The following is a 22,473-nucleotide window of genomic DNA, read 5'->3' as shown; positions in this document are numbered from 1 at the left end:
TGTGTGTAGATTGCTGAGGATTTTTTAAAAATGTAATCCATAATAGAATAAGGCTGTGATGTAATGACATTTGGAAAAAGTCAAGGGTCTGATTACTTTCCAAAGGCACTGCACATACAAATAGACACACACACACGTGCCTCTCTTAGAAAAAAGGTGCTATCTAGAACCTAAAAGGGTTCTTCAGCTGTCCCCATTGGAGAATCCTTTGTAGAACCCTTTTTGGTACTAGGTAGAACCCTTTTGGTTCCAGGTAGAACCGTTTTGGGTTCCATGTAGAACCTTTTCCACAGAGGGTCTACATGAAACCAAAAAGGGATCTACCTGGAACCAAAAAGGGATCTCCTATGGGGATAGCCGAAGAACCCTTTTGGTACCCTTTTTTCTAAGAGAGTGTACACACAAACCTCCACACTATTTTTTTTAATCTCTCTCTCTCTCTCACACACACAAGCATATGCACACAGACCACAACCAAATATGACATCTTTCTATATCTCTCCCTGGGCTCTCTCCATCTCCTTTTAATAATGTGTGCTGACTAATCAAACATGATATCTCTGCCTCCCATCTCTCTTTGCCCATCTCGCTTTCTCAATGTTGTCCTATGTACCCCATTAGCATTTTGGGTACTCATCATAACTGTCATAGCATAGAGGCAATGACAAACAACCTCTTGATATCTCTCTCTCTCTCCCTCCCTCCCTCACCCACCCCCTCTTTCTCCCACTCCCTCTTCCCATGTCTCCCCGCACCTCTCCCTCACAGCCACCTATGCAGCAGCCGTTCTCTTCCGTATCTCGGAGGACAAGAGTTCTGACTACAGGAAGCGTGTGTCCGTGGAGCTCACCCACTCACTGTTCAAACACGACCCTGCGGCCTGGGAGATGGTAAGCCTCTGCCTCTGACGCCGCCTATAGCCTGGGAGCGATCAGTACAAGGATCAGTGGTGGCTGGCCCTGTTTGAACACCTTTAAGGTTCATCTCAGTTGTCTATAAGGGCTTGACTGGCTTCCACCCTTGGATTGCTATAAACCAATCCAATATTTCTCAGATCAGTCATTGCTTCAGGGGAGAACTGTATCAAAATCAAAATACACGCAAGTCGACACGACACAATCGATACCACTCAGTAATCAATCTGTATGTTTACCTTTCATGCTTGCATTACCATACGAATGAATCCCCAATATCTAACTCTATCTAGAGTTTGTACATCATTTCAAAATCTACATGCCTAATGCGCTAAGTATCTCCGAGCCCCACACATCGCCACAGGCTCCCAAAGCTCATTGGATAATTACTGCCATCGAGGCTCACCGATTGGATTAGTGGCAGATCTGGCATAGATTTTAATCAATCACATCGAGCTGGGAACCTGCTGACTCATCAGGTTGTCAAGGGGAACAGAGACAGGGAGGCCCAAAGCAGACAGGTCTACTGTTTACACTACATCCACCATGAGGAAGTATTGAACTCCAAAGGGATAGATTTACTGACTGGGCGTCGTTGGCACCAGATGTAAAGTTAATGTCTGCCTCTGTCGTTTTTTAGAAGGGCATTATCCAATAAAAGTATAGTATTGAAGTTAGAATGGTACATATTTACTTGAATATTTCTCAATCTCTCTCTTTTTCTCCAGGCCCACAATGCTGTACCCATGCAAGCTGCATACTTGGCGGATGGTGAGTGTGGACCAGTCCTATCCTACAGTACAGTACACCAATGTAACACCACTGTTGTATTCTATGCTAGATTATAAACCAGGTGGTTCAAGCCCTGAATGCTGATTGGCTGAAAGCCGTGGTATATCAGACCGTATACCATGGGTATAACAAAAAAATGACTATTTACTGGTCTAATTGCGTTTGAAACCAGTTTATAATAGCAGTAAGGCACCTCAGGGGTGTGCGGTATATGGCCAATACACCACGGCTAAGGTCTGTATCCAGGCACTCCTCGTTGCGTCGTCTGTAAGAACAGCCCTTCACCATGGTATATCAGCCATATACCACACCTCCTCAGGCCTTAATGCTTAATTATACTACTGAAACTAACATCTTACATTACACTACTGCGTTTCACCAAAAAATGTCAAGAGAGAGATAGATCGACGAACCAGAAGAGAGAGAGGCAGAGATGATTTGACACACACGGATTGAAATGGATTGACACCCACACACACACCAGAGTCAGACCTCATTTAGGTTAAGTGCCACTTGATTGGTTTCCTGTCAGTGGCTTTGACGAGTGACAGTGGACTGTGTGTACCAGAGGGTGATCATTAAATCAACGTGCAAGCATTGTCACAGCAAAGTCTGCCCTCGTCTCACTAGTCACGCACACACACATACTTGTACATGATTGGGGGGGGGGGGGGGGGGGGGGGGGAATCGCAAATAATTGAGTTTCTCTCTCATGTACACACATACAAACACAAACACACACACACACACAATAGTGAGCATCAGAGAAGCGGAAAAGGAGAGGCACGTGTCTATAGAGAGCCGGAGTCAGATCTTGTCCTTTCCCCCTCAGCAGTCCTTCAGACCCCAGGGAGTGTGGGGGACCCCTGCTGTTTATATAATGCACTCGGCCCCCTGGCCGCACTCCAGAGAGTGTGGGTGTGGGTGTGTGTGCATTCATGTGCGTTCATGTGTGTGTTTCTCTCTGATGTGTCTGCTCCCGCCATGCCCTGGAGAGGGGGGAGGGTGTCAGGGGGGTGGTCATGGGGGGAGGAGGGGTGCACTGTAAGATGTCAGCGGGGATGTCATTAAATTCACAGAGGTACCTGTCTATTTCCCCTCTGGTCACATTTCCATGTCATTTACATTTCCATTAACTGGCCATCTATCGTCGTCAAGCGATCTCCCGCACTCTATCCCGCTCTCTCTCTCACACACACACACGCTGCTGAGTTGACACCCACACTCTCTTTTCCACTGCATGGCTAATGCTCCTTCCTGTGATTCTCTATAGAAAACACTGGCACTCTCTCTGGTGAATTTATATTTTGTTTTTTTCCCTAGCTCTATCGGTCACTACTATCTCTTTGCAGTCATACAGCGTCTTTCTCTAGCTAATCTTAGGTCTCAGTCATATGTCCTAGTTGTGAATCTCCACTCTGTCTTCCTCTCCTCTGGTCCATCCCTCTCTCATCCATCCCTCTCTCTGCATACAGTAAATCCTCCTCATTTCAATATCTTTAATTATAATTCTGAACTCTATCCCTCATATATCCCCCAGTGTGTGTGTGTGTGTGTGCGTGCGTGTGCGTGCGTGCGTGCATGCGTGTGGTACACTAGTCACCATCCTTCCAGAGCACTGTGTGTCCTTTGATGCTGACGCTTAATCCATAGCGCAGTGCTCACATTATTAAACAGGGTATGAAATAGCATTATTGGAATAGAATAGAGGTGAAGGTGAAGAGATGATTATTCCTGTTCTTCTTTCCATCCGTCACAGGAAAACGTCTGCTGATGGGAGCAAAGCTCATTTCTGTCTGCCTGTCTAGTAATTTGGATGCTTGCACACTGTCTGTCAGTGTCAATACTCCAAATGAGCTTGCCTCTGTTTGCCTGGGTATTCTATATTTGTCTCATTTCTCTCTCTTTCCCTCTCTATCTCTCATCTCTCTCTCCCACCTTCCCTCAGAGCTGGATGGAGGCTACCCCCCCTATGGCTACTCTGACCTGGGCATGGGCGGGATGCCACTAGAAGCAGAGATGCATGAGCAGTACATGCCTGAGAGGGCCTACGATCCCCGACAGGCCTACCCAGAGCCCCTTTAACACACAGGGCCAGGTCAGTGATGTAGATGCTACCCAGAGCCCCTTTAACACACAGGGCCAGGTCAGTGATGTAGATGCTACCCAGAGCCCCTTTAACACACAGGGCCAGGTCAGTGATGTAGATGCTACCCAGAGCCCCTTTAACACACAGGGCCAGGTCAGTGATGTAGATGCATACACACAGCTACACAGAGCTCCTCTAATGCACAGACTCAGCCCGTACTTTCCCCCAGTACACACATACACACAGACACTCACACGCCCAGAATGGCTGTAAAACACAGCTCTGTAGTTATATAGAACACAAATGAATAACTCAACATACCATAATTGCAACGTTTTAAGACCACATGAAACATTGCATTATGTCTAAATAACTGCCTCTTCCATTGAAGGCACAAAATGGAAAGGGTGAAATTGGCGTGAACACCATGGAGGGACAGCTGAACGAGGATTTCACCACAAAGGGAAACTCCTATTTCATGGGGAGACATTGGCCAATCAGGGGCTGTTGTCAGAAAACACAAGAAAAAGAAAAGAAAAAAACAATAACAAGAATTTAGTGTTCCTCAAAATGAAAAGTTGCTTTGTTACAGTTAATGTGGAGGGAAATTGAACTTTAACTTGTAGATGCTGTGTTGGTTTTAGGCGTTTCCTTGCATATTTACATTGCAGATTATTATTATTTTTCTTCATGTGTATAATTTACATGGCGGTATGCAGAGCCACATACAGTAGTCCTCAACAATAACCAGTAACATTGAGTTCAGACAAGAAGTCTTGTTCGCCACGTTATGAGACCGGTGGCTAATTGGAACAGCAGCGGTCCCTGTGCTGCCTATAACTGTCTATCCCCGCAGTCCAGTCCATGATCCAGACTGCTGCTGGGTCTGAGGTTCCGAGACACGCACGCTCTCCCCTGAATGTGTGTACACAGCCACTCTCTCCCAGTCGAGTGGTCTCCCAGGCACACTAAACTACAACTTCAGCTGGTGCGGTTGGTTCACCTCTGTTCCTGTGGACCGGTCTTGCTCACCAACAGTTATAGACACTCAACCGACACAGTATACATATGCATCGCGGACTAATACATTGTGCTTCAACATAAAACGTGTGTATGATCCAAAACGTCATGTCTGGCAGGCCCGCACCCTTTTACAGCTACTACAACTGACGTTTCCTCAAAGTATGTACGTCGTTGTGGAGGAGGTGTTTTTTTAATGTCTTGATTTTTGGGGGGGTTAGGGAGGCGGGTGGGGGGGGGGGGGGGGTTCTGAGGTAAGAGGCAGGGGAAGAATGCCAAAGAGATTTATTTTGTGACGATGATAATCATATAGCTTTCTGTTTATTTTCTATTTTGATTGGGTGGGGGGTTGTGTGGGGGGAAGCAGTAATCGTGATCCTGTTGTTTGTAGAGTGTGTGTTCTATAGCGACCCCGCTGCACATTCCTACCTTCCAAACGATAGAAAAGGCAAAGAGAAACGAGGGATGATAGAAGGATGATGTTGATAAGCGATGAGTGTACCATACAAATTAAGGGGAAATTAACACTATGAATATGCATTTTTACAGAACATTTTTAGTTTGAAACTTTTTTTCAAATAAAACAAACTATATTAACTAGCCTGTCTCCTGTGTATTTGTATGGCTAATTGGATCCTATTTAGCCCTGAGGTCATTGTTGCTTTCACTCACTGTCAGTCAAGCAAGGTCCAAACCCCATACATACTATAAAAACCATTGCAGGCTGGTGGTGAAGAATCCAAAGGAAACTCTGTCTCACAGCGCCCTCATGTGTCCCTAAAAGGCAGGATATCTGCCCTCTCAGAGTACCACATTCAGGTTTCAAATAGTAATAACAACCCAAAGCTTATGATAAATATACTGATAACTAACCCCTATTCATCTGTGCATGTAACAGAGGGAGATCGTACCGAATAAACTCACCCACGGCTTGAAACGGTGCCATTGAATCGGATCTGGGTTACGGCTCCACTGTAACCTCCATTACTGTGCGTCACAAATGCCAAGTGAGAACCAGTATGAAATAAAGTGTATAAAGAGAAGGTAGAGATTCAGCATTAATTATAGGGATAGGATTTCCCGGACAACATAAGAGAAAGGAGTGAGTGAGTGAGTGAGTGAGTGAGTGAGTGAGTGAGTGAGTGAGTGAGTCTGTCTGGTCTGTCTGGTCTGTCTGGTCTGTCTGGTCTGTCTGTCTGTCTGTCTGTCTGTCGACTTCATACAGTATGGGCCTACTGCCACCAAGTGGTTATTGTGGTAATTCACAGCTGGGCAGGGTGTCTGACATTTCCATCTCACACCTGACTCCTTCACTATTTGGAAAGCATGAAATTGAAGGGAAAAGTCTACAGTGCACCCCAGAATATGAAGATAGGTACAACTAGAAGTTGCCCTCTTGCTTATTAAAGATAGTGTTTTAGTTACACATAATGCAGATGCTTAGATGATGTGTGGTGTAGTTTCTTCCAATCCTCCCCCAACCTTGCATTCAAGAACAAGATTTTCAGCCAGAATGATTGTTGCGGTCATAAGAATGTATAAATTGCCTCATGTAACACAGCATCATTCGATACCATTACAGAGAAGTTATTCTAGCCTGCCTCCATTTTGATGTACACTCCAAGATCGTGGATAAATGAAGATGTCTTAGTCAGGCAGTTCACAAATGGAGGTGTCATAATACCCATTAAACCTAGCGGTTAAACAGGGAAATGATTCCAATCATTTCCTTATCATACATTTTTCCCATAGGGGATTTTAGAAACACTTCAAATAAGGGCTGTGTTTCATGTAGGCTTACCCTGGCCTGACGTTGTGATAACCATATAAATCTCTCTCAGACAAGGTGACTTTTATCAATATTTTCGGCTCTATTTACTCTCAGATTCCAAAATGCTAATTACTATCAAAGTAGACTACAAATCCCTGCAAGCTCCTGCGTGTCATCTCTAGCTGACACCTTTGCTAACAGGTATCGTGTCAATTTAAAACGTGCACAAGACACTTCACAGAATTGTCCAATGAAAGATTTTTTTTTTTTTGTGGTATCCAATTGGTAGTTACAGTCTTGTCTCATCGCTGTAGCTCCCGCACGGACTCATGAGAGGAGTCATGTGGCATGCCGGGCGCATGCATGACACGGTCTCCAGGTTTACGGTGTGTTTCGGAGGACACACGGCTCTCGAGCGCGAAGGGACAAGGACATCCCTGCCGCCCAAACCCTCCCCTAACCAGGACGACGCTGAGACAATTGTGGGGGGCCCCATGGGTCTCCCGGTCGAGGCCGGCTGCGACAGAACCAGCTGCGACTCGAACCAGGATCTCTAGTGGATTCATTACTACATTTAACTAACATTAGATAGCATATCCTTTTTGGTGTGTAAATACAGGCAAATAGATTGATTAAAGTCACCTTGTCCTAGAGAGATTTACAGTTATCAAAAAACTGTGAGAAAAAAAGGGGGAAAGCTTGCACAAAACACCCTTATTTTAAGTGTTTCTAAAAAATAAAAATAAAAACTTCGGGAAAAATGAATGGTAAAAAAACGATTGGATCCATTTCCCTGTTTGACCGCTAGGTTTTATGGGTATTAAACTAATTGTACGCTGTACAGTAATATAGATGACAGATAGATGAGACAGATATTTCACCAGATGTATAAATGTGAGACATCCGGTTGGCATTTCCGGAAGCCCGTTTGCCGGCAGTGGGAGAAGATTGAGCTCGATGGATTTTGGCGGACATTCTGCTAATTTTCTCATCAATGAAACATTTGATCTCCATACAGTTTTCTGTTTCCAAACCCAGAATCTATAACAAACAGAGTGAACTAAGTTTGGTAGACTTGACTTACCTAATTGTTTATAGAGATTACTTTGTTTAGGACGAGTGCACTAGATAGTGGGCGTTTTCCCAATGACCGTCATGCAAATTCAGTAGCGCACAAATGGTCTTCGTCCTCTTCTTGGCGGTAGCTAGCTAGCTTGTCCCAAGTAGATATCTAGCTGGCTAGCTAATTCACAAAACAAAAACAAAAAAACACGTACTTGGCTTAAATAGCTAGAAATTGATTTCTTTGCAAGTTTTCCCACTACTAGTACTCCTTCTGTGAATCAACTTTTATCATGATAAGAAACATATGTAATCAATAAATACCTTGTTTACTGTAAAATGGAAGGGAGGAAAATCCCCTTTCCAGTTTCCAACATAGGTTGAAAGTTATGTAATAAATAATAAAGACGCATTTGGAGTAATTATTGCATGGTGAGGCACAGGTCTGTGGTTGTGTAATCAGTAGAGTGCTGTATCCATGACTACCCATCGAATCAATCAAAGCAATGTTAACTGATAGATAAAACATGCTAGATGGAGCATTGGAAGTTAAGACCAGGTTTAGCTTTTGTTCTCTCTCTTACGTCTGGGCTTCACAAGAGAAGGTCACGATTGGCTTGTGGGTTATCTGTCATTTATTTGGCGTGGGCTACGGCCAAACAGTAGCCTGTGTAAAGTTGGTTTAATAAACCGTCAATTCGCAAACTCAATCCTCTGTCTGGACGATTGTTCATTTATGATCTAGTCAGGTCATTACAGTACTGTCGAGAGTACATTAATTCATACAAACGCTGTTCGTCCGTGCTCATCCATTTTCTAGCGATTTCTAGCTCTTCGAGTAAACAAATAACTTACGTCCTGTTCTCTCAGATGTGCGGTCCTGAATGATTAGCTAGCTGAACTAGCTAGTTACTCTGCCAACTTTCTGACACGTGCAGAGTCGGATTTATTGCGCTACAGTTAACGTTAGCTGAGAAATATATAATAGTGTATATATCGAGCTAGCTACTATTCCTCTCTTCTTGCCCATGAGAAATTATAACATGTAACGTATTAAGAGAAGAGTAACGGGTTAGCCATTAATTACCTCACTCAATTATATTTTACCAATAGTCTCCAGTATTGATTCGCAAAATGACAACTGTTAACTAAGTTAGTCGTCATCTAGTTCCTTGCATGTGCGGAGCCCAGCTAATTTAACGTTATTGATTTAGCTAACGTTAACTGTTCCTCAGCATGTTTTAACGGAAAATAGCTAGCCAAACAGTTAACGCCCACTACAAAACGTTTTAATATCTAATTTGTATAACATGTATAACATTGAACTATATAATTGTAACTTACTTTATATCTTGGTGGCGTTATAACAGTCTCAACAACGAATAGTTACTTAAAGTTAGCTACATCAACTCAAGTGTTGAAGTTTTTTAAATTATTTTTTATTAACAAATATCAATTAACAAAAGAGGAATAGTCACATGCAAACAAGCATACATACAAAATATTTACATTACCAGGAATCCTAAACAAGCAAATCATATTCATTAATAAAACAACAACTGCCTTTTTGTTTTGTCATTTTAGTTAAAGTAGTGCCATATTGTTTAAATGAATTTATAAAGTGAAACTGTGGTTCATACCTGGGCATTTCCTCCCAAATATGTTCTCACTCGCCTATAGTAGGCAACCTAGACTTGCCAAAAGCCCTGAGTGATGCCAACTTTAATCTTTGGCATACTCTAGGAATCAGGACCTTTTCAGACCTATTTCATCAGAAAACCACCACACTGAAATCCTTTCAAGAGCTCTGCAGTGAATTCAATGTGCCAAGATCCCATTAAAAAAATATATCTTCAAATTAGACATGTCATTTCCTCATTTACTTCCAAGAGGAGGTTTAGAGCTCAGCTAAATGAAGTTGATACCCTTCTTGTCACAGCACAATCCATTAAAGGCAAAACCTCCTATATCTATAGACTCCTTGCTGAGAAAGGAGGCTCCTCCTTTACTCCTTTGAAAATAATCTGGGAAAAGGACCTTGGTCTGACTATCAGTGATGAGTTATGGGTGGAGGTTTGCGACAGGGTATACTGCTCCTCTACTAATGTAAAACTGAAAGAATCTAATTACACATTTTTGTACAAATATTATTACACTCCAATGAGACTCCATAGAATGAAAACAGACATTTCTCCTAACTGTAAAAGATGTACCGCTGAAAGTGGAACCTATATGCATGTATTTTGGAGCTGTAGAGAGATTGCCAGATTTTGGCAATCTAGACATACTGCTGCACAGAAAATACTAGATGTACAGTTTGATATGACCCCGTGTATCTATCTTCTTAATGCCCAGCAGGACTTTGTTCTTGATCCTGACAGAGAAAATTTGCTTTTGACCATTACATACTTTGCTAAGAAATGTATTATTCTATTGTGGGCTTCTAATACTTCTCCTACATTTAAAATGTGGATTGACCAGATTGTTGACTTTCTCCCTCTTGAAAAGCTCACTTATGACCTCCGCAAGAGACAGCCCAAGTTTGATAGACTCTGGTCTCCACTACTCAACTATATTTCAAATTGGACAGAGTGAATCGGGTGATTAGGGAAATGAGCGGATACAGGTTGTGTTAGGTGCTGTAAAAACTAAAAACGAATTATTTGCTTGTCGTCTCAGCTAAGGCTGGAAATAGCTAATAAGAACCTTGATAGTGCTGCTGCAAGTTTTTATATATTTTTATTTTTTAATAATTATTCTTTATATATATTTTTTTTAAATTATTATAATTTTTTCAATTTTTATTATTATTGTTCGTTTTTTATTTTATCATTATATATATATATTTATTTGTTTTAATTTATTTATTATATTATTTTTTATTTTTTAAGTCTGTGAATGTGGAATGTGTTTTGTTGGTTGATTGAAAAACAAGAAAACTTAATAAAACTTTAAATTGAAAAAAAATAAAGTGAAAAAAGTTAGGTTTTGATTTAGAAGATTTGCATTTGTGAATATGAAATGTACCTAATATTATTAGCAGTTAAATTAAATATACTACATCTTTATCAATGTCATAATTTCTGAAATAAATCATTATATCAAAACCATTAAATTGTACAACTGGTGCTATTTTTTTGTTGTAACAAAGTTCTGTATGTCAATCCCAAAAATTCTACTATAAATACAGGCAAAAAACAAATGCAAAATGGTCTTCTCCAATCCACAGAAATCACAATTATAGTCAATATTCAGCTTGAATCTTTCCAAAACATGTTTCACAGGATAAATTCTATGTAACATTTTAAGTTAAACTTCCTTTACCTTGTTACTGATACAATATTTGTTAGCAATTTTCCCTGCTTTCCCCCACTGTATATCACCATAGATATTCGACCAAAAAAATCTGGCTGAGGGAATTGTAGTATCACAAACAATATTTCTAATCTGTTTACTACTACATTTATCTTTGATGTTAATATTGCCAATGAATATATTTTCATGTAAATCTATGTTACTTACATCAACCACAGAGGAATAAAAAAAAAAAAATACAACCCCCCTTGGAATCGCATAAAAAACAATTGCATATTCTTTCGGGGTTATTGGAATTCTAAACTTGACAAGAAATTCCCCATATGAGAGTAGATATCCATCCTCATTCAATAACTGACCAACCAAAATAATTTTATTCTCAAACCAGTTACGAAAAAAATTGGCTTATTTTTAAATCGTATATCTTTGTTGTTCCATAGAAAGTATCTGTGAAGGGAAAAGTTGTGTTTATATGCTAACATCCAAGCTAAAAGGGCCTGTTTATGGAATTTGGCCAATTTTACTGGGATTTTATGAACATCATAATTACATCGAAGCAAAAATCAAATGTTGAAGTCCCTCTTCTCCAAATCTCCAGTTCACTGTTATTTTTGACTGTCTTTTTTACTGTTGTTTTTATTTATTTACTTACCTATTGTTTAGATAATACCTTTTTGCACTGTTGGTTAAAGCCTGTAAGTAAGCATTTCACTGTACCTGTTGTATTCGGCGCACGTGACAAATAAACTTTGATTTGATCGTCTGCATCTCATTTTGAACTTAATTTGAATATGATGACGATGTATTTTATTGACGGCACGAAGCCATCTGACATCTGATAGACCAAATCAACGCGACTTTGAAAAACCCATCTCGACACTTGATCCCACCTACTCGGCTCATTTTCCTCCCATTGGAAACGACAGGATTTTTGATCTATCTTAGTAGAACATCTTTGGTAATATTGCTGTCGCTAATATTTATTATCACAACGGGTGATTGCATTGACAATTCACTTCCTGGAACCACTCGTTGGTGCCCTATTGTCCCCTCCCTGCTCTCCCCGCCCCGCAGATATTTCGCTCCCTCCGCGGGGCGGGGGCAATAGGTAGACCAGAGTGGCTCCGCCCCGAATAAATTAGGGAGTGGGGTGTCTCGCTTTCTTTACCATCTCTGGTACACTGCGGTGGCAGTGTATTTTCCATCTGCACACTTCCATCTTCACTGCTTCAGCAAATCTGTGCTGCAAGTGAAGGGTGTGAGAGTGAATGCAGGAGTGAAATATCAATGGCCAGCTTGAAATTTATAATACACTTGAGATGAAGGAACTACCGAGAACGAAGAAATAAATATGAGTTAAAACGTCAAATATCAAACGAATGGGCTGCTAAGAAACTCAAGTAAGTGAAGCAATCTAGCTAGCTTAATTAAGCTAACTTGCAAGGGTTGCCAACTCTGGCAGGTTAACCCAGCTAGCTCGCTACAGATCCTGTAGTTAGCTAATATGACAGCCATTAACACATTAGCCGAACATGATAGCCATGATGAGCTCGCGCCATGTATGTAATTTATATAGCTGAGATTCATAGCTAACGTTACGTTTAGTTAGGATGTATCGTAGCCATGCTTTATTACAAGATGCTAGCTAGTTGAGCTGTTGTGTATGGAGCTAGCTAGTTATCCTTTTGCAGCAGGGCCGCCGCGATGGCTTCAAGTTTGTATGCTAATTGGTTAACTAGCTAACCTTAGTTTGTCAGCTTGCTAATTTACATAACGTTAGTCAACTAATTGTTATGCTAACTATTGGCTAATCTGACCTAGCTACCGATGACCAGGTTTATTTGGAGATTTCACACTATTGGATTACTTAACGCTATCTACAGTCGGCTCATTTACATTCCACAGGAGCACTGACCAAACGTTAGATATCTCCTAGCTAGATAGGCCAACTTGCTAATGAAATGAAGACGTCATCAATAACAATGTCACATGAGCCCAGAAGGTTAACATTTATTAGATGGCTATCTAGCTACGTGGTTTAAAATATACCTCTACTTAGCTAACTGTGCTAGTTGACAAATTCATACTAGATAACATTATCAATGGATGAGACTGAAATGTCACTGGATGACTCTGAAACATGTTTTAATGCGTTATTGCAGGTGGTGACAGTTTGTATCTGAGAACCCAGGCCATCCACAAGACTTGTTCAGTGGGTCAAGATGCCGATTCCTCCCCCTCCCCCTCCACCCCCTGGAGGCCCCCCTCCACCCCCCACCTTCAGCCAGGTAAGAACTTATTGAAGCATGGAAGGTGTCACCTGGATGCAAAATGCTTCCTGTGCAACTGTGTGGGTCTAAGAGAGAACTGTATCAATCAAACCTATGATAGGGACATATTTAATGGGTTTGAGCCATGATGAAGGCCTAGCTCCAAACCATGATGTAGGCCTAGCTCCAGTGTAGTTCATATGAATTAGTTGTCCAACCAACTTGACAACTCATAGGTCCCTTTTTCAAAGGGATTTATATTCACTGGTGTTGTGTTGTGAATTTTGTGAATTTGTTTCACCTTGTGCGGAGAGCACTACTGAAATCTGAAAAAAAGCTGTTCTCGTGGCCCGTGATTGTGCGTGCTATCCTCTCCCTGCCAAGCCCAATCAGAGGATGTGTCTCAAATGGCACCCCATTCCCTTTTTATAGTGCACTGCTTTTGACCAGGGCCCATAGGACTCTGGTCAAAAGTAGTACACTATATAAGAATTAGGGTGCCATTTTGGGATGTACGCAGAGCCCTTCTGGTTTATTCAAGTGATTAGCGCTGCTCGCTCAAGTAATCATCCTCAACATCTAATTCACGTAATGAGCGGGGGGCCAACCAGACCTATGCTAACAGGGATGCATAACGCTATGGATTTATGCAATGGACAGCTAATTAATGACTTGATGTGAAAGACTCACGAAATAGAAAGTCCCCTATCAAGAACACGTTCTACCCGGCTAATTCCCTTGCACCAACTGTGACATGGCTTTCTGCAAGCCTGTCAGGCTATGTATAATCTCGGTTAGTTACGGGCAAGTCTATGGTCCAAATAAACCCCCCCCCCCCCCATCCCAAATTTGAAAGACGCCTGTGAAATCGTGATTTGTCCAAAGCACCCGATCTAATGCTGCTCGTTATCTCACGCATCCCATTGTATCATAAAATATCTACTGTACCGTTTTATGTAGTCTGTCCACGAGAAATTAGGTTATGTACTCGGTCTAGTCTGCGGTAGCATAAAGTGTGCTGTGGTGCGCTAACTAGAGGACACACTCTCTCTCTCTCTTCCCCTCCCTTCGCAGGCCAACACCACCCCACCCAAGCTCAATCGAGATGAGGCCAAAGGCAGAGGAGCCCTGCTCGGTGACATCCACAACGGGGCCAAGCTGAAGAAGGTCGGCGTGGTCAATGACAGGAGCGCACCCATCTTAGAAAGTAAGGCCACAGCACCACTAAAGTTCACCCTGGTGTCTCAGATCTACTATTCTGGTAGTGTTTTACTGACTAATCTGATTGGATGGAAGTAAGAAGCACAGAACTGATGAGGCTAGGGTAGTGCATGGAGCACACTCACTGGGGGTCAAGGTTTATTTCGCAGGAGTGAAATTGGAGACCACGAGGGTTATTATACATGTAATAGGTTACTATTGTAATGTATGTAATTTAACCTTGTTTTCCCTGTCCAGAGCCTAAAGGAGGTGGTGGTAGTAATGGAGGTGGAGGCGGCTCGTCAGGGGCCATTCAGCCAATGGGAGGTCTTTTCCAGGCAGGTGTGCCTAAATTACGACCAGTCGGAGGCAAGTATTTAATATCCTAACTGTTATGGTGTCATTTACAAATATCTCCCCAAAGAATCTGGACCACTGAAGGAGTGGTCCGTCAAACTTATATCGGGGGGAGGGTTTAGAACAGCAATTGAATTCCCTTCCATTATATTTATTGCTGGCAAGTTTGGGAGCAAGCTAGTTCGTCAAAGCACGATTGCAATAGGTGAAAAATGAGCACTGGTTTTTGACTGCGTAGGTAGGGCAGACCGTCAGGTTTCAGTGTTGTCATTGGACAGGGCTGTAATAGATCTGACACAGGCACTGCTGAAGGAGATTTGCTGATTCACAATAATGAGTTCCCTAACCTGCACGTCTGCATTGGTCTTAGATGTCATCATAGGAAGGGCAGGGCCTTACCATCTGTCAGGGAGAAAATGTTAGAAAATGGATTATGATGACTAAAATAACCTAATACACTACCGTTCTGTAGTAACTCTGCACTGAGACATGTCCTCATGTTTCTCTGTTCATGTATAAATTCATCTTCATATAAATTGCTGGTGACATGACGTGACATTTTTTTTTGGTGCAGATGGCTCGGTTGGCAGGTCAGCCCTGACGCCTCCTGGCACGCGCCCCGCTGCTCCTCGTCCTCCTGTTCGCCAGGACAGCACAGAATGCTCAGCCCAGCAGGCCTCTCCCCCGGAGCACTCCCGATCCCAGAGGCCCTCCCTCCCCGACCTCTCCCGCCCACTCAGCGGAGGCAGCCCAAACAGTGGCATGAAGCACAGCTCCTCCGCCCCTCCACCTCCTCCCCCTTTTTCTCGCCGGGGCAATGCACCCCCTGCCCCAACTCAGAAGGCGCCACCACCTGCCCCCTCCTACAACCGGGAGAAGCCCCTCCCTCCCACGCCAGGACAGAGGGGGACTTCCCCGGTGCCGGCCCGCAACAGCGCCCCTCTGCCTCCTTCTCCCAACAACAACCGCCGGCCCCCGACATCAGGGGGCTCCTCAGCATCCTCCTCTTCCTCCTCTCTGGGTCCACCTCCTCCCCCGTACCGCCAGCCCATGACCAACGGCCCCTCCAGCCCGGTTAACGAAGCCGCCCCGGAGCTACCTCAGAGAAACAACTCCCTCAGCAAGAAGCTGTCGCCCGGACCTGGACACACTCCAACCCGGGGGCAAGCTCCACCCCCGCCGCCCTCCCCCTCCCCGCCAGGCGGACGCCCACCCCCACCAGTCCGTGAGCCCCCCGGCAGAGGAGCAGGTATGTTCCTACTCGTGCTCTCCTTGTTCCTCTACCTGTAATGGAGCTGGGTTAGGGCCAGCTTTAATGCTTTCTACTGTTTGTGTTATGCGTAGTTCAGTTACATAATCCGGTCACGTTCTCACTGCTGTGTCGCACTATTTATTTTTTTAACCTCCATCTCCTCTTGTCAATCACCTATCATAATGTGAGGCAAGCGAGGAGAGGAGATTTGTTTATTAGTGTGGAAAAAGCTGTGGCAAGGTGTGGCACTACAGTCAGTATGGTGGCATGTCATGACAGGCCTACAGTGTTCCTGTCTTGCTGTTGTATTGTAATGACTGATGGTTAGCCAGTGTGGCTGTTCTGTTATTCCTTAATGACCATATCGTTTGTCTGTACAGCTCCACCCCCGCCTGGGTCGACTCAACGAAACGGTGGTCGGGATGCCCCCCCTCCACCACCACCCCCCTACAGAGGTAGCCCCTCAGAGCCTCATAGCCGTGGCAAGCCCCCCCCTCCACCCTCCCGTACCCCTGCCGGACCCCCGCCCCCTCCCCCACCTATCCGCAATGGACACCCCTCCATTTCCCGCTCCTTCGTAGGTGAGTCGTCTTCCTCATGCTGCATCACCTGACCTCAAATTCGTTTTCCCTCTACATTAACAACCAACTCTCATTTTGTTAGTCAATCTACTTCGGAGTCTTTTGGAATGTATAAAATGTTGCAGTCCTAGTAAGTATTGAATCTGTAAAAGTGAAGGGAAAACTATACATTTGAGTTGGGTAAAGGGTAAACTGGCTGTATTTTATTTGTCATATAATACATGTTGTATTGGCTCCTTCGGATGGATGACTTTGAATTGGATCAGTACAAAAGAGGGGATTGAACTACCATCTCTTCACACTCTTCCCTACTTTTCTTTCCGTCCTCTCCTCCCTCTTGCCCTTCGTTGACCTTCAATGGCCTTGACCACCAACCCTGACCTGAAACTGTCATCTTCCTAACCTTCTCTCCCTACAGATGACTTTGAGTCCAAGTATTCTTTCCACCCTCTGAATGACTTCCCTGCTCCAGAGGAGTACCGGCACTTCACCAAGATCTACCCCAGCAAAGCCAACAGAGGTGAGGGCTCACTTATCAGTGTGACACAATATGCCAATAAATAATATACACACATTTTCTGGTGCAGAGTACAAAAAATGTTTACATGAAAGGAATAGCAATATTTTCCCATAGGCCTATAGTTTATTGTAACAGCTTTTTTTTGTTTTGGCTGTGTCTTTGGCAGTGATGAGGGGAGCTCCTCCTGCACCGCCTGTGGGAAGGTGAACACTGTGAGACCACTTCACTTCTACTGTACAGGAGACAAGGGTTATACACACACACACACACACTACTTTCTCACATAGAAACTAATATAACATATACTGACATGCTTCTCATTTGATAACATTCCATTTCACTTAAGCTCCATAACCATTCACTCACACGCTCGCCCTTGAATAGCCCAGGAATATTTGCTATGGCAGTCATGCTCCATTTTGAAGGTGGAGTTGGGAGCTTACTTATGCCATTCCCAGCCTGTGTCCGCGTGGGTGAACTTGCCCTGTTTTGTCACAAAGGCATACTTACCCGTTGATAGTGTTTCCAGGCTCGTGTGGATGGGGAACACTTTGACACTGGTATGAAAGACATCCACCCCCATACCACACAGACTGTTGCGATTTGTCAAAATGGGAGTAAAAAATGTCCTCCACGTCATCAGAGTATGTACTGTGAGAGCCCACATCACCATGCGACGGGAGAACACCAGTGACTCTACAGCCTGGTTCTAAGTGTCTAAAGGTGATTGACTTTTTGGGACCACTGTACCCCTTGCTGATGTAGGGAACTGCTACTGTTTGAAAGTTCTCTCAGGTATACAGTTTGTGGAACAGAGACCTGGAGATGATGATATTGGAAAGGCATTATTAGATGAGAGATTCTCTCCAAAAGTGCCAACTGAGTCGGACCTGAACTGGGAACAGCACATATTTCCCCCCCCCCCATCCTTTCTCCCTGCTGCAAGGCTGCCGGGGTTTCTCTTATGAATGGTGGGACGGTCTGATCAAAGCAATAGTTTCATACGTTCTCTGTGATTGTTGGCAGTAACCAACACCTGTGACAGTGACGATCGTTGGTTTGTGAAAAAGTCTTCCTGTTTAGAATGATGATACGTATGGGATCTTGCAGCAAGGAATCCCTCCCTCCCTCTCTACGCAGAAGAAAAGACTAACCAGATGGATGCATGTTGTCTTTCTTTTCAGTGTGTGTCTGTCTTGACAAAATGCGTGAGGGGTGAGCTTGTTAGTTGTCCTAAATGCACAGCAGAAGGTTTATTATGCCGTCTAACACTAGTCTGGGTCACTGAAACCATTTCACGACAACTAACTCATACGAACACTACAACCCTCACTAGTTCAATGACAGAGCCTTTCAAATGCATTGCATGCTACAGGATGCTGAACCAGTACATTGACACTAAAATACTCAACCTGAACCCAGGCAATGAGTCGGAAGCAATCCAAGAGTTTATTGTTAAAAATTGATAGAGAGAAATTATGTTGAGGGGTAAGTATGCTTTCAAATACAAACCTTTTCCTGGAACTCGGCAGGATAAGGTTTGTTGATACCCACGTGATGGCAGTATTTTGTTTTTCCATAGGGAGACGTGGGACCTACAGTATATGCTTGTGATGCAGTACCCATTCAATTTGTCTTTATTAAAAAAAAAAACATACAAAGTTGTATTATGGATTTGGCCAATGTTGAGTGAGAGGGCAGTACAGACCCGTATGTCTGTAACAATTTTGAGTCTTCTGCTGAGGGTCGAATGGACAAACTAATGACCACTTCCATGTTGTTCAACTCAATCCTAGTTGTCTACGTTCTGTCTTTGACAGAAAAAATGTAATGTAGTCCTTACATTTTCTTTGCTTAATGCACTTGTGACCACAAGACTGAAACAAATGCACATTGTTACACGGGGAGGTGAACCTTTAAGGCTGGTACCTATGATTTTTGTTCCTATTGTTTATGTGTTGTGTGGGGTTAGTCTTGTTCCTTATTTTGAAACGGCCCTGCACCGTGACCGAACCCCCTTAAACTGTCACTCACTATTCACTGTTTATTTCAACCCTTGCTGGTCTTTTGCCTTATTATTCGCTGTAAGAGTCAATTCAGGATTTGTAAAAAAAAGAGAACCAATCTAAGTTTATACACCTCATATGGTAGTCATGGCTATTGTTCTACTTTTAATATGTATAAAGCTTGTAATATAGTGACTAAAACGGGGATAGGTAACGCCAGGCTTTTGTCAGAATCCAGTGACAAACTGTTAGTCTTCTGCCTTCTGTCCCCCTTTAGATATTCCCTCTCTGTCACAGAGGGCCTGTGTGGCCATTTCAACAGGAGCAGTATGTACTCACATTGAGAGAACCTCCTTGTTTGTGTCTTCTCATCCCCCATTTCATACTTTCATACTTAGCTTAATCCAGGCCCTGATTCCTTCTGTACATTTCACCCTTCTGCGTCAGACATGTTGTACCAATTCAATTAAAATGTCAGTGATGGAAGAAAAAAAAGTATACTTTTCCTGTCTCTGTCCAGTTCATTGTCATCTTATTAGTGACATTATGCAATAACTTGCCACAGGTTTTGGTTAAAGGGATAGTTCACCCACATTACAAAATTACATATTTATTTTATTTTAGGGGGTAGATAGATTGACTGGAGCTACAATGTCATTGTCTGCATCATTTAAAATATATATATGTTTTTTTCCCGTTGTGTTCCCCTAATTGGAGTAAACTAATGGGCAAAAACACTTAGCTTATACACTATATACACAAGTATGTGGACACACCTTCAAATGAGTGGATTTGGCTATTTCAGCTATACCTGTTGCTGACGGGTGTCTAAAATCGAACGCACAGCCATGCAATCTCCATAGACAAACATTGACAGTAAAATGACCTTACTGAAGAGCTCGGTGACTTTCAACGTGGCACAGTCATAGGATGCCACCTTTCCAACAAGTTAGTTTGTCAAATTTCTGCCATGCTGGAGCTGCCTCGGTCAACTGTAAGTGCTGTTTATTGTGAAGTGGGAACTTATAGGAGCAACAACGGCTTACCTGCGAAGTGGTAGGCCACACAAGCTCACAGAATGGGATCGCCGAGGGCTGAAGCACGTGAAAATAGTCTATACTCAGTTGCAACACTCACTACCGAGTTCCAAACTGGCTCTGGAAGCAATGTCAGCACAAGAACTGTCCGTCGGGAACTTCATGAAATGTGTTTCCATTGCTGAGGAGCCGCACACAAGCCAAAGATCACCATGCGCACTGCCAAGCGTCGGCTGGAGTGGTGTAAAGCTCGCCGCCAGTGGACTCTGGAGCAGTGAAAACGCGTTCTCTGGAGTAATGCATAGTGCCAACTGTAAAGTTTGGAGGAGGAATAATGGTCTGGGGCTGTTTTTCATGGATCGGGCTAGGCCCCTTAGTTCCAGTGAAGGGAAATCTTACCGCTGTGCTTCCAACTTTTTGTGGCCACAGTTTGGGGAATGCCCTTTCCTGTTTCAGCATGACCATGTCCCCGTGCACAAAGCGAGGTCCATACAGAAATGGTTTGTCGAGATCGATGTGGCAGAACGTGGCTGGCCTGCACAGAGCCCTGACCTCAACCCCATTGAACACCTTTGGGATCAATTGGAACGTCTGTGAGCCAGGCCTTATCGTCCAACATCAGTGCCCAAGCTCAGTAATGCTCTTGTGGCTGAATGGAAGCAAGTCCCCACCGCACTATTCCAACATCTAATGGAAAGTCTTCCCAGAAGAGTGGAGGCTGTTATAGCAGCAAAGGAGGCCCAACTTCATATTAATGCCCATGATTTTGGAATGAGATGTTCAACGAGCTGGTGTCTACATACTTTTAGTCATGTAGTGTACATACTATATACAATTTACGGACACAATGTATTTTACAATAGTTATCTTGTTATTTTTAGTCCCACCCTTCAACCCCTCCCGGCTATCTCTTAACACCATCCAGTTTTGATTTCTATTTTCTATGTTTTTCAACTGTGCTGTGATGTTTCACAAAAGTTCTGAACCTTTCTCATAGCTTCTACAGATTGTAAATAAAAAAAATTTGGGGGCTAAAAGTATTATATTATTGATCGATTGACTATGACTTTTCAAATCACCCATCAGTGCTATTTGCAGAGTTACCTGCAGGTAAATGTTGCAATTCTTCAGTTATTCCTGTAACCTGCATCCAGAAACAAGCTACAACACCAAAACAGTAAATCTGCAGAGCTGGGATGTTGTATTCCCTATATACAGTGCATTTGAAAGTATTCAGACCCCTTGACTTTTTCCACATTTTGTTAGGTTAAAGCCTTATTTTAAAATGTATTTACATTACAGCCTTACGATTTATTTAACACAATGTGGAAAATGTCAAGTGGTCTGAATACTTTCCTAATGCACTGTATATAATATCCTATTGGTTGCAAAAATGTTGTATAATTTAAATTGAAAAATTCTAAGTTTTGAATCTTTTTGTGTATACGCTCATAAACCATGTGCCATGGAATCAGTACATCGAAAATCTCTTCCCAACTATTTTGCCATCTTTTTGACACAGTTGTCACTTTTTTGATCCTTACATTAAATTGGTAATCTTTTTATTTAGCACAATTTCCTTTAACCAATTTTGGTCTTTAATGCAGGGCCAATAGCCATGTTCCGTTCTTTTTCCCAGTTCCACCTGCCTCTTCCATTTCTGCAATAATGCTGCAATGAATTAGTTGGTTGTAAATGTGGGTAGAGCAGACATATCCATATATTTTTGTTAGCTGCACGTGTGACAACTCCATGCAGTAAGTATATTTGAGTTTAGCCATAATGTTTTATTATTTGGTCTGTCTTTTCTCTTGGATTAAGCTGAAATTACAACCAACTTTCTACAGCTTATTTTAAAAATAGTAATATTTTGGAGATAATTACATTTTCAAATAACTGAAAGTGAGAGGTTGTAATCTGAATAAAGGGAAAAAGGTCATTCTTGAACAAGGGGTGAGACATTCTACTAATCTGTTAGAGAACAAGTTCAGATTTAAGTATAACTTTTGTATGACTGAAGCCTTTGGTGAGAGGTCTAATGCTTTAATATTTAATCATTTCTGCCCCCCGAACCATGCTGGTTAAGTGTACCTTGAATTCTAAATAAATCACAGACAGTGTCACCAGCAAAGCACACCCACACCACCTCCTCCATGCTTCACGGTGGGAACCACAGATTTCGGAGATCATCCGTTCACCTACTCTGCATCTCACAGACACGGCGGTTGGAACCAAAAATATCAAATTTGGACTTATCAGACCAAAGGACAGATTTCCACCGGTCTAA

General features: G+C 42.9%; 2 protein-coding genes across 3 annotated transcripts in view; both read left to right on the top strand.

Moving 5' to 3' along the window:
* The window catches only part of LOC120035070 (junction plakoglobin-like), a 65,668-nt gene extending 60,642 nt beyond the window's left edge, over window positions 1-5,026 (top strand). The window contains exons 13-16 of one of the 2 annotated variants that reach the window (XR_005474106.1): window positions 769-890; window positions 1,643-1,685; window positions 3,655-3,948; window positions 4,187-5,026. Coding sequence is in view for 1 of the 2 variants with exons in the window: in XM_038981839.1 (XP_038837767.1) it covers window positions 769-890; window positions 1,643-1,685; window positions 3,655-3,791 (302 nt within the window). In the remaining variant the exon portion in view is untranslated. The remainder of the gene's footprint in view (window positions 1-768; window positions 891-1,642; window positions 1,686-3,654; window positions 3,949-4,186) is intronic. The other variant, XM_038981839.1, reaches the window with a different exon arrangement.
* A 7,165-nt stretch (window positions 5,027-12,191) lies between these two features.
* Window positions 12,192-19,649, top strand: LOC120035063 (WAS/WASL-interacting protein family member 2-like). The gene is made up of 8 exons (XM_038981828.1): window positions 12,192-12,363; window positions 13,126-13,251; window positions 14,308-14,440; window positions 14,692-14,802; window positions 15,365-16,039; window positions 16,423-16,623; window positions 17,042-17,143; window positions 17,310-19,649. The coding sequence occupies exons 2-8, from the start codon at window positions 13,186-13,188 to the stop codon at window positions 17,348-17,350; spliced, it is 1,329 nt and encodes a 442-aa protein (XP_038837756.1). The 5' UTR covers window positions 12,192-12,363; window positions 13,126-13,185; the 3' UTR covers window positions 17,351-19,649.
* The last annotated feature ends 2,824 nt before the right edge of the window (window positions 19,650-22,473 follow it).

The sequence above is a fragment of the Salvelinus namaycush genome, chromosome 3 (genome assembly GCF_016432855.1).
Source record: "Salvelinus namaycush isolate Seneca chromosome 3, SaNama_1.0, whole genome shotgun sequence".
Classification (NCBI taxonomy): Eukaryota; Metazoa; Chordata; class Actinopteri; order Salmoniformes; family Salmonidae; genus Salvelinus; species Salvelinus namaycush.
Note: the sequence above shows the minus strand (reverse complement) of the source record. Positions and strands in the feature narration are given on the sequence as shown.